The sequence below is a fragment of the Hemiscyllium ocellatum genome, chromosome 7 (genome assembly GCF_020745735.1).
Source record: "Hemiscyllium ocellatum isolate sHemOce1 chromosome 7, sHemOce1.pat.X.cur, whole genome shotgun sequence".
Classification (NCBI taxonomy): domain Eukaryota; kingdom Metazoa; phylum Chordata; class Chondrichthyes; order Orectolobiformes; family Hemiscylliidae; genus Hemiscyllium; species Hemiscyllium ocellatum.
Genome location: NC_083407.1, coordinates 90,861,147 through 90,873,674, shown reverse-complemented (window position 1 = coordinate 90,873,674; position 12,528 = coordinate 90,861,147). Strand labels below are relative to the sequence as shown.

General features: G+C 38.0%; 1 protein-coding gene across 1 annotated transcript in view; it reads left to right on the top strand.

Annotated features, from left to right (window-relative positions):
• The window catches only part of LOC132817644 (melanophilin-like), a 121,359-nt gene extending 111,859 nt beyond the window's left edge, over positions 1-9,500 (top strand). Inside the window, exon 18 of the mRNA XM_060828144.1 lies at positions 9,337-9,500. Within this exon, the coding sequence (XP_060684127.1) occupies positions 9,337-9,500 (164 nt within the window). The remainder of the gene's footprint in view (positions 1-9,336) is intronic.
• The last annotated feature ends 3,028 nt before the right edge of the window (positions 9,501-12,528 follow it).

Below are 12,528 nucleotides of genomic sequence, written 5' to 3'. Positions count from 1 at the left end.
AATGTAAAAGGCAGGTGGATGTAATGCTGCAAAGTATCCTTTTCCAAGCTCGGTTGTGGTCGGTGAGAGGCCGATGCTTGAGATGGGACCATCTTCAATAATGGATGACTTGTGCCTGTATAACAGCTTTAGGATGGGGGAAAAACATCCAAAGTGAGTCCTAGGAGCACAAAGCAAATTTAACACCGAAATTAGAGGGATAATAGAGCAGACGGTCAAAGGGACAAGCTTTAAAGAGCATCTGAAAGGGCAAATTGGTAGAGATCTAACAAGCTAATTCCACAGTTTATGGTTTATCAGGGCATAATGGGTCCGCTGTCACCAATATGCCCTATTAATGGAGGGAATATGCCCAGACCTGGCAGGGGAGGTCCCACTACATTAGAGGAATTGTTCCGGTTAAGGGAGAACAATGTCCCCTGTATGTGTGGAAATACTAACATGCCACAAAATACTGAAATAAGAATTAACCGAAGCTTGTGGAGTTGCTGCTAGCATCATGGGAATGTTCAAGGTTTGAACAACAGGAAACCTTACGCTATACTTCACTGTGGCTGAGTTTAGACTGCAGCTGGTACAAAGTCCACTAGATGTCAAGCTCCATCCTGCAGGTTGCTCTGCAGTAATCCTTTTACTGTCATCCATGCAACTTCGTACCTTCACACTCTGGGGGAATCCAAAACGAAATCATTTTGAGTTTTTTAAAAATGTTTTATTACCTCACTTTAAAAACCTTTATTAAGAATTTCTTGTTTTAGAACATAAAACTCTAAATAGATCACATGTGCAAGAGTTCAGAGTTTTATTGTGTCATGCATGAAATTAAAAAGCTTTGAAGTATTTTTGGATTGTTTTGGTTTTCTGTTAAGAAATAGCAAGATGGATGTTGTTTTCATCTGACGATGATGTTCCACTGCAACAATAGGATTTCTGTGAGTTGTGGATTTTTGAAAATAGTTAACCAAATACAATGATTATATTTTAAAAAGTCTTGCTGAAACTCAGCAAGTTTTCCATCATCTGCACTATTTTACTTTTACCACCATTGTATTGGTGGGTGCCTTTGCAACATTGAAATCTGAATGCATTAAAACGTTCAAAATCTGAAGGAAGAGGGAATAGATTTGCTTCTCTGGGAATTTCTCACAGATAGGAAATTGCAGAGCCTTTCTCCTTGGAATATAATCTTATCCAAAATAGTCCCTGCCAGTTACAACAGATTTAAATAAAATTAATTTCTGTAGCCTCAGCTCAGAACAGTCCTAGTCATTGATAACAGGACTTAATCTTGCATGCAGTTCTGCACCACAATTGCTCCAAACAGTTAATTCCATTTTATAAATGCCAGTGGATGGCTCTAATGAGAAACTGTGCAGTTAGAGCTGCTTCTTTTATAGCTGCAGCAGAGGAATATTGAAGGTGCAGAGCAGAAGGAACTCTGTTGCCCCCATCTTGGGAGTATACGATGGGACAATATCAGGGGAATTTTGTCTTGTGTCTGTGTGGAGCTTCAGAATTGTACTTAACTGGGCTAGGATTATGGGAGAACTTTAGATAATGTAAGGAGACCCTCATCACACATTTATTCTATTCTACATCTAAAGTACACAAACATTTTGAAGCAGAATAGAGATGGTAAAATTTGCAATCTTGTCTCTGACAGGGAAGTACAAATATGAGGCTCTGTACCCAGCAATGATGTCTTCAATTTGTGATTTTAAAGTTTGTCAAGGAAATTTTAAAAACAAGAAGATAACTAATATTTCAAATTATAAATGCTGGTACAACTTTCTCTTACTCTTTTTATTGCTTTTCATCAAAATTCCGCAGGGACACCCACAAGAGATCCCATGTCTGCGTGAGTTTCCTCCGGGTTCTCCAGTTTCCTCCAACAATCCAAAGATGTGCAGACAGTGTGAATTGGCCAAGCTAAATTGCCCAGGGATGATGAGTCAGTTAGGTGAATTAGTCAGGGATAAATATAGAGGAATAGGGTAGGATAATGGGTTTGGGTGGGATACTCTTTGGAGAGTCGGTCTGCACTTGTTGGGCCGAAGGGCCTGCTTCCACACTGTAGCGATCCTATGAGATTCCATGAGAAGTGAGGATTGAGATTTGGTTTTATAAAAAAGAACTGTACAAGCTGTTGCTCTGAAAACAAAAACAGAGATGATACACAATCTGTATTGAAGCAATGCACAATCAGAATCAGTTGCAATCTGTATAGAGAAATTTAAAATTAAATGGGGCAAAATATTTTGACATGGTACTTCTTTCAGCCTCATTTACATTACAGTACTAGTACAAACTTAACACCAGAAACAATTCCCAAGTTTTTAAACATCATAAGTTGAATGTCATGATTTTACTTCTGCTGTGCATTTTTGGAGAGGGGAAGAGAGAGACCTGCTGAATGCAGTTGGAACATGGACAAATTAACCTTCCAATACCCCAGAACATACTAGGTTTAGTTTTTTAAATCCTGCCATTATAGGAGGAAATGAATAATTATAAGTATAAGACAAAGAAAGAAAAATAACCTTACACAGGTAGGTTTGCCAACCACCTCAACACAATTGAACATCCTTGTGGACTTAGCATTAGTAAGACAATTTTTCTTGCCCCACTGAAGAAATGACACTGCTGATGAGAAGCTTAAATGATTATTAAGAGAGGGGATTTTTTGGTTGTATTTTTGTTCATTGATTTGAATGATAATGCATATCAGTCAACTGATAATCCATTTAATTTTGAAGTTGTTTGAAAATATGCATAAAATTAAACACATGGCCTTAAAACCTATGATGCAGATTGAATTTTATAACTTAAAAACCCTGTTTGGACAGAGGACCTTGGATTCAAGTGCCCTCCAGAATTAGCTAAATCAGTAGATTTTAGCTTGGAAAGGGCAATAGTTTATTATGTGATTGGTAAATACACAACCGTATTATTGGTATCATCAGCTCCTATTTTAAAATCAGTTTAAAATTGTCTATTAGATTACTAAGGAATGGTTTGATTGTAAACTTCCAGCTAATTGAGCATGCATCTCTTAATTGTTTTATGCATTTAGTCAGTGTTCCAACTGTTATCTATATTACTAAGATGTATAATCAAAAGGAGGATAATTGCTTTTGCATGAAAATAATAGGGGTTGATGTGCAATGAGTTCTGAGAATTAACCATTAACAATTCACATTCAATTAAGTTGGACATATCTTCATTGGAAATGGCATTGAGCTTCAAATTGATACATGGATAGCATCCATTTCTAAACTTTTGAGACTTACTAATATAGTGACGTGCTGCCTTGTACCAGTCACACCAGCATTGCCGACCTTGTGAGACTCATCTTAGATACTCCAGATCTTCTTAAATTTGTAAATAAAGAATTTATGCTCACCAATGGCCCTTTTTAAAAAGTTGTTAATTTATCTCTGAGACAGGGAAGTATTGGGATTTTCTGTTTTGAACAGTCCAACATGAAAGGTAGATTGTGAATATTTTATTTTTAAATTAAAATTAAACTGTCCTTTGAGGTTAGAGTGCAGTTATATAGCCTTCTGATTCTAGGATTTATCTGGAAGGGTGGTCAAAACTTTAAGTTCTCATTTGGCCTGTGGTTGTGTTGACTGACATGTGACAAGTGTGCTGATGAGTCCCAAGGAACAATTACTGTTGATTCCAGTGCCTTTGGCTGCAAAACTAGTCCAGACTAATTTCTACTCCCTTGGAACTAATTGATGTTTCCAACATTGTGAATAGAATTGGCAAGGTTGATCAAAATAAATTGTTCACTGCATTGAAGGAAAAATAATTACAAAATTTAGCTACCATGGAATAAGGGAATTCAACTGGAACATCATATGAAGGATAACAAAGTTTAGGGATTAATTAGAGGAAGGACGTTAAATGCAAACAGCATAAACACTTTAGAGTTGTGGATTTTGGCAGTGAGGGGAAGGATTGAGGTATTTACTAAAACGTTGAGTAACTAGAATGGCGATCATTTGAAAAGTGAAAAAAACTGTTGACATTAATGAATTATTTTTGCAACTAAGACTTCAAGGATCCTTATTTCTATACTTTTTGTTAGATTAGGTATTTTGCAGAAGCTTCACCTTCCTTTTCATACATAAAAATTACTTTCAATTTTAAACAAAGACTTTTTAACTCTACTTAGTCATAGGTCATTGAGATGTACAGCATGGAAACAGACCCTTCGGTCCAACTCGTCCATACTGACCAGATATCCTAAATCAACCTAGTCCCATTTGCCAGCACTTGGCTTATTTCCCTCTAAACCCTTCCTATTCATATACCCATTCAGATGCCTTTTAACTGCTGTAATTGTACCAGCCTTCACCACTTTCTCTGGCAGCTCATTCCATACACACACCACCCTCTGCGTGAAGAAGTTGCCCCTTAGGTCTCTTTTAAATCTTTCCCCTCTCACCCTAAATCTACACCTTCTAGTTCTTGACTCCCCCACCAAGGGAAAAATCCTTGTTTATTTATCCTATCCATGTCCTTCATGATTTTATAAGTCTCTATAAGGTCAGCCCTTAGCCTCAATGCTCCAGGGAAAACAGCCCTAATCTGCTCTGTAGCTTAAACCCTCCAACCTTGGCAACACCTTGCAATTCTTTTCTGAACCTTTTCAAGTTTCACAACATCCTTCCTATAAAACGGAGACCAGAATTGCACACAATATTCTAAAAGTGGCCTAACCAAGATCCTGTACAGCTGCAACATGACCTCCCAACTTCTATACTCAATGCTCCGACCAATAGGGAAGGCATACCAAATGCCTTCTTCACTATCCTATCTACCTGCAGCTCCACGTTCAAGGAACTACTAATCTGCACTCCAAGGTCTTTTTGTTCAGCAACACTCTCCAGAACCTTACCTTTAAGGGTATAAGTTCTGCCCTGATTTGCCTTTCCAAAATGCAGCACCTCACATTTATCTAAATTAAGCTCCATCTGCCACTCCTCAGTCCATTGGCCCATCTGATCAAGATTCCATTGTACTCCGAGGTAACCTTCTTTGCTATCCACTACACCTCCAATTTTGGTGTTATTTATAAATTTACTAATTATACTTCTTTTGTTCACATCCATATCATTTATACAAATGATAAAAGCAGTGGACTCAGCAATGATCCTTGTGGCACATCACTGGTCACAGGCCTCCAGTCTGACAAGCAACTCTCCACCACTACCTCCTGTCTTCTATCTTCGAGCCAGTTCTCTATCCAAATTGAATATCCTGTATTCCTTGTGATCTAACCTTGCTAACCAGTCTACCATGAGGAGTCTCATTGAATGCCTTACTGAAGTTCATATAGATCACGTCCATTGCTCTGCCCTCATCAATCGTCTTTGTTGCTTCTTCAAAAAAACTTAAGTTCATGAGACATGATTTCCCACACACAAAGCCATGTTGACTATCCCTTTGCCTTTCCAAACACATATAATCCTGTCCCTCAGGATTCCGTCCAATAATTTGCACATCACTGATGTTATTCTCACTGGTCTATAATTCCTTGGCATTTCCTTACCACCTTTCTTAAATAGTGGCACTACGTGAGCCAACCTCCAGTCTTCCAGCACCTCACATGTAACTATCGATGATACAAATATTTCAGCAAGGGGCCCAGCAATGACTTGCCTAGCTTCCCATAGAGTCTAGGGTACGCCAGATCACATCCTGGGAATTTATCCACCTTTATGTGTTTCAAGACATCCAGCACCTCCTTCTTTGTAATATGGACATTTTTTAAGTTGTTACCATCCATTTTTCCACATTCTATATCTTCTATGACCTCCTCCTTAGTAAACACTGATGCAAAATACTAGTTTAGTATCTCACCCATCTCCTGTGGTTCCACACATAGGCTGCCTTACTGATCTTTGAGGGGCCCTATCCCTGTTAAATCCCTTGATTTTGACTTATGTCTGCATAAATAGGCTTCTGAAAGGACAGGTGGGCATTTGTTGCCAGGCCTGCACTGGTGCCACTATGACAACCAGGAAGTGTACAAAATAAGCTGGTTACTATTATTTTCCTGACCTCACATTTTCCTTCATTTGTGTGTGAAGATGTCTGATCCATGTCTTTACCTTTCATCAGTTTTAAACTCAAGAGCTTCCCCTGTGCAACATTAGCTTTTGATGTTCATTTAAAACTCCATTCCACCCCTTATAGGGTCATACAGCACAGAAACAGTGGCCAAACAGTCATGCTGACCATGTTCCCAAACTATACTAATCCCACCTGCCTGGGTTTGGCCCATATCTCTCCACCTTTCCTTTTGATGTATTTATCCAAATGTCTTAAATGTTATAACTGTACCGGCATCCACCACTTCCTCTGGCAGTTCATTCCACACATGAACCACTCTTTGTGTAAAAAAAATCAAAGAGTTGCCCCTCACGTTATTTCTAAAACTTTCTCCTTTTACCTCAAAAATGTGCCACCTAGTTTTAAATTTCATCACCCGGGGATCAAGTCCTTCGTTTTTCACCTTATCTATGTCCCTCATGATTTTATAAACCCCTATAAGGTCACCCTTCAACCTCTTATGCTCCAATGAAAAAAGTCCCAGCCTGTCTAGCCAATTTTTATAACTCAAACTCTTGTTCCCAGCAACATACTGGTAAAGCTTTTCTCTCCAATTTCATAATATTCTTCCTTTAGCATGATGACCAGAACTGTACACAGTGCTCCAGAAAAGGCCTTGCTAATGTCATGTACAATTTCAACATGACATCTCAACTCTTATACTCAAAAGGTCTAAGCAATGAAGGCAAACATGCTAAAGACCTTTTTAACCATCCTGTCTACCTGTGATGCAAATTCCAAGGGCCTAGATCTCTCTTTCTACAACAGTACCCAGGGCCCTACCATAATTGTATATGTTCTGCCCTTGTTTGCTTTTCCAAAATGCAATACCTCACATTTATCCAAAGTAATCTCCATCTGCCACGCCTCAGCCCATTGACCCAATTGATCAAGATCTCTTTGTAATCTTAGATAACCTTCTTCACTGTCCACCATTCTACAAATTTTGGTGTCATCTGCAAACTTACTAACCATGCCTTCTATATTCTCAACCAAATCTTCAATATAAATACAAGCAAACGTGGACCCAGTACTGATCTCTGTGGAACACTATTGATCACAGGCTTCAAGTCTGAAAGACTGTTTCTCCCACCAGCCTCTTTCTTCTACCATCAGGCCAATTTTGTATCCAGTTGGCTAGCTCACCCTGAGTGCCATATGGTCTAACTTTACTAATTAGTCGACCATGTAAAACCTTGTCAAATGCTTTGAAGTCCATGTAACCAACATCTACCGCTTTGTCCTCATTAATCTCTTTTTTTGATAACTTACTGAAAAAACTCAGTCAAGTTTGTGAAACATGATTTCCCTCTCACTAAACCATGCTCTCTATCTCTAATCAGTCTTTGCCTCTCCAAATGCATGTAAATGCTTTTTCAGAATCACCTCCAACAACTTACCCAGTGCTAATGTCAGGCTCACAGGTCTATAATTCCCAAGCTTCTCCTTACAGCCTTTCTTAAATAAAGCTATCCTGCAGTCCTCCAGTATCTCACCCGTGGTTACAGATGTTACAAATATTTCTTCTGGGGACCGTGCAATTTCTTCCCTAACTTTCCACATCATCTGGGATGCACCTCATCTTCCGCCTCGGAACACCTCAACCCCAGGGCATCAATGTGAACTTCACCAGTTTCCTTATTTCCCTTCCCCCACCTTACCCCAGTTCCAACCTTCCAGCTCAGCACTGTCCCCATGACCTGTCCTACCTGCCAATCTCCCTTCTCACCTATCCGCTCCACCCTCCTCTCTGAACTATCACCTCTATCCCCATCCCCATTCACCTATTGTACTCTTTGCTACCTTCTCCCCAGTCCCACACACCCTCCCCCCTCCCACCCCACTCCTCCCCCCCACTCCATTTATCTTTCCACTCTGGAGGCTTCCTGCCTCGATTCCTGATGAAGAGCTTTTGCCTGAAATGTCGATTTTCCTGCTCCTCGAATGCTGCCTGACCTGCTGTGCTTTTCCAGCACCACTCTGATCTAAACTCTGGGATACACCTGACCAGGTCCTGGAGATTTATCCACCTGCATGTTTTCTAAGACCTCCAGCACATCTTTCTGTAATTCAAACTATTTTCAAAACAAAAATATTTATTTCCCAGAGTTCTCTAGCCTCCATTTCTTTCTTCACAGTAAAAACTGATGCAAATTATTAATTTAGTATCTCTCCCACACCTGAGGTTCAATACAAAGATGACCTCATTGATCTTTAAGGATCCTATTTTCTCTCTATGTGCTCAGTTGCTCTTAATGTACTTGTAGAATCTCTTTAAATTATCCTTAACCTTATCTGCCAAGCCTCTCATTGCTATCCAGATTTCCCTATTAAGAGATTCATTTTGATTCCAGTTGTCTATATCTAATACATGATTCTTTCTTATTCTTGATTAGAACCTCAATATCCTTATTCATCCATTGTTCCCTACTGTCACCAGCCTTACCCTTCAGTCTAACAGGAACACAATGCCACTGAACACTTGTTATCACACTTCTGAAAACCTCCCACTTGTTAGTCCCCCCTTTATCTGTGAACAGTCTATTCCAATCGACGTTTGAAAGTTCTTGTCTCGTACAATTAAACTTTGCCTTACTCCAATTAAAAACTTTAACTTTATGGAAGGCTTATCCTTTTCCATAGCTATTTTAAAACTAATAGAATTATAATCACTCATCCCAAGATGTTTCCCCACTAACAATTCAGTCACTTGCCGTGCCTTATTTCCCAAGAGAAGCTCAAGGTTTGCTTGTTCTCTACTAGATACATGTACATGTTGATAAAGAAAATTTGTTTGAATACATTTAACAAATTCCTCATCATCCAAGCTTTTAACTATATGGCAGTCCCAGTTAACGTTTGGAAAATTAAAATCCCACACTATCACAACCCTATTATTCTTACATATATCTGAGATCTCTCTGCATAATGTGTCTCAGTTTCCCTCTGACTGTTGGGGGAACCTATAGTACATTCCCATTAAGGTGATCATTCCTTTCTTCAATACAGAAACTGCAGACATTACACAAAGGCAAGGCATGAAAGACTTCTAACACGCTTGAAATTTTTGGATCACTATTTTCAAGACCAGAGGAAGATCATTTTGAAGTAAATGAAAGACATTATGATGTAGATTTGTTTTGTTGAATTACATGATCTATCACAGGCTGCAAGTACTGATTATATAAATCTTCATGACTTGTTTCACAGATGCTGATATTGATTCCTCTTGGTATACTGGACGTGGAATAAGGCCTGTGGGCCGTTTTGGAAGACGAGGACTAACCCTGGAAAACATCAGGAAATATGAATTTGGCACTCGTCGTGTCTGTATCCCAATCGAAGAAAGTGAAGAATCCAACCAGAATGAATAAATTCAGCCCCTGTCTGTAACTCTAGTTTCACAAAGCCAACTTCATAATTTCTCAACTTTACTTCTGTAATTGTGTAATAAAAACAACTCTTAAATAACTATCAAACCATGAACAGTATTAAAGAAAATAAGGTCCATCCTGTATGCAACAGCAAAACTTTAATGTTGATTGGTGAAGTTTCAACTAAAGTAGATTTAGAATTTCAACTCAATTAGAAATCAATGTATGTCCACAGTTCTGTGCCTTCCATTGTCATTTGCCAGGATTATAGGGAATGGTTAAAGAAATAGTCAAGCCATGTCAGGAATTGTGGTATTAACATTTCACTAAACCTGTAGTTCTCACTCATGCCTTAGATTTCCAGTAGCTATTTCCTTTAACTCTGTTTCTTTTCTACTGTTTTATTTCTCTGTATAATTTTTGATTCCTATTTAGTAATTTTCATTTCTTCTCAGTCGTTGCAGTTTAAAAACGTTTTGATCAGATTCAGTACCAAAACTATTCTTTTCAGCTAAAGTAATAAATATATAATTTGATGTTAAACTTACCTTGTGACTGTCCTGCATTCTGAGCAAGGTCTGTCAATACATGTCAAATGCAAATTCTCCGATATTGTAGAAACACTGATGAAGGCATTTCAAGCAAAATATTGATAAGATCATAGCATTATCGGCCTTAACGATTTACTGTTACATTGACAGTAAGTTGCCATCTTCTGTTCATAGTAGCCAAAACATAAAACAGAAAAACTAACAATGGTGTTGTTCTACAGTTATGGTTAAGGTACCATATCAGTACAAAGCTGAGAGCTTTTTTTATTCTATCTTTCACATAGGTTGTATCTTCCTGAAAGCATTTGCTGGCATTTAGACGTCAAATCTGGAAAGTTTTCCCTCTATCAGTGTTCATATCCTGCATCAAAATAAGCTTAAACCAATTTATCAACATTTCTAATGATTTTCTGTTACTTTTTTAGATGACCTTTAAAGCAGTTTGATGCAAAGCAGTGAAATTAAGTCCTGCAATAGTGTTTGCAACAACCATTTGAGTCAGAAATCTAACCTACCAATTTTCCTATTTCTTCCCAGGCTTTCACCAGTTCTTGGCTAGATAGTTGTGTCACTGCAGAACATTGTATCAGGCTATTGCATGGCCCCCAGCCAAAGACACCATTTTAGTGGTGATGGTGTGTTTCCCACAACTTGGGGATGGATTGTAGTTTGAAGATTTTACAGTTGGAATAAATTAATCCTAATTCCATTTTGTTGTGGTCTCTTCATGTCAAACTTTCTTTGTGCTCCTTTCAAGTCCATTTGTATACTTACTAACTGTTCAACTCTCTTCACCTGTAGCCTCATACTACTTCACCTGCCTCTGAGCTTAGCCTTGGGATGTTAAGAGCTAAGATTCAATGGCATCTGTCTTTCCATGGTCTCCTAAGATTGTTTTGATGTAATATTAATCTCATTCTTTTGGAGAGGTACCTGACTTCCATTTCATGATTTAGGGTGACTAAGAACCATAGCCAGTTCTGATAGGTGCTATATTCAAAAACTCCTGTCAACAAGTTCACACTGTGTGGAGGTCTAGAGAAGACAAGGTTGAATGTGGATATAGACACATCCAGAGAAGAACTGTATTCCTTACTACTGACATTCTTCATTTTGCAAAGTGTAAAGTGCAAAAATATGTATTGAATAAAGGCCATCTTTGAAATGCGATGTTTACGGTAAATCCAACAAGCTGTTTGATCATGAAAAGAAAAAATACCTTTGGAACATCTATTGCCTCTGAAGTTCAACAATTTCCTTTTCAGAAATATCTTTGTACTAATTCTACATTTGATGAGGTTGTGTGTGCTTGTGCATTCAGGTTGAGAATGTAATGTGCAGAAAAATTACACATTGTTAGAAAAGTTTTATTGAAAGGAGTTTCAACAGTCAGTGTCTATTTGAAGTATTTCAAGAGTGGAGCTATTTTTTTCCTGCTATTTTTCGTTAACATTATAATTCATTTTATTAACATTATCACTGGAGAACTAGTCTAAAGAAGTTACTGAGATGTTAGTGGGTAGAAACTGATTGGAACGTACATACATAATAAAACAATACCCTCTGTCACACATTGTATTCCACTGTTCATCTTGCTCCTCTGTTTTGCAGATAAGGTGACTAATGCTTTCTGTAATGATGGATTTTACCAACCTTTGCCTATTCTGCAACATTATCTAACCACCACCTTTTTAATCTTCTGTTATCAATTGTTCTCAGTTGGATAATGTGCCCACCTTAAGAATAATTCAATGATCTGCTATTCCCAATGGACTGTTCTCTTTTGCAGAGTTACCTATAGTAGAGTGCCATACCTATCATCTATCTTATAGTAATTCAAGAGTCCTTTCTTAAATTACACCAACTGATTCATTTTACATCTGTAGCGCAGTAAGTCAAAAACTTTCACTCCATGGAGCCACACTTAACCATGCAACACTGGAGTATTACAAACTTTTAACAGCTGAAACAACTATTTTGCAATTCTGTTTTATTTGTCCATCTGTTAGTCTGTGCAACTAAACAAATTGATCAACTTTGTCGATTTTAATTATTAGTCGCTTAGAGCTTTCCTTATGTTGTCATTACCATTGATTTTTGTTTTAATTTAATTTAGTTTTAAATCTAAATAAATGATTTACCTACTGCCATTTTGAAGCACTTTGGGTGGGTTGCAAAGAAGTTGCTATTCCAGGTTTCAATATCCAATCTGTGATTCTCTGTGCCTTTTTTGCTATTCTGGAAATGACTTCAAATTAACAATCACTATCTACTTATGAATAGCAACCAGGTGAGCTCATCCTCCTTGTTTTCTAACTTGTTTGCATGTTGATAGTTATTCTTGCCTTTAAGCTCATTCTTGATCTCCCCCCAACATTGTGAGTGGGTCATTTATTAATTACCCAACCCCACCATACACCCCAACACACACATTTCATTCAGAATATTTGTTCACGAATGAACACAATCAAAGCATC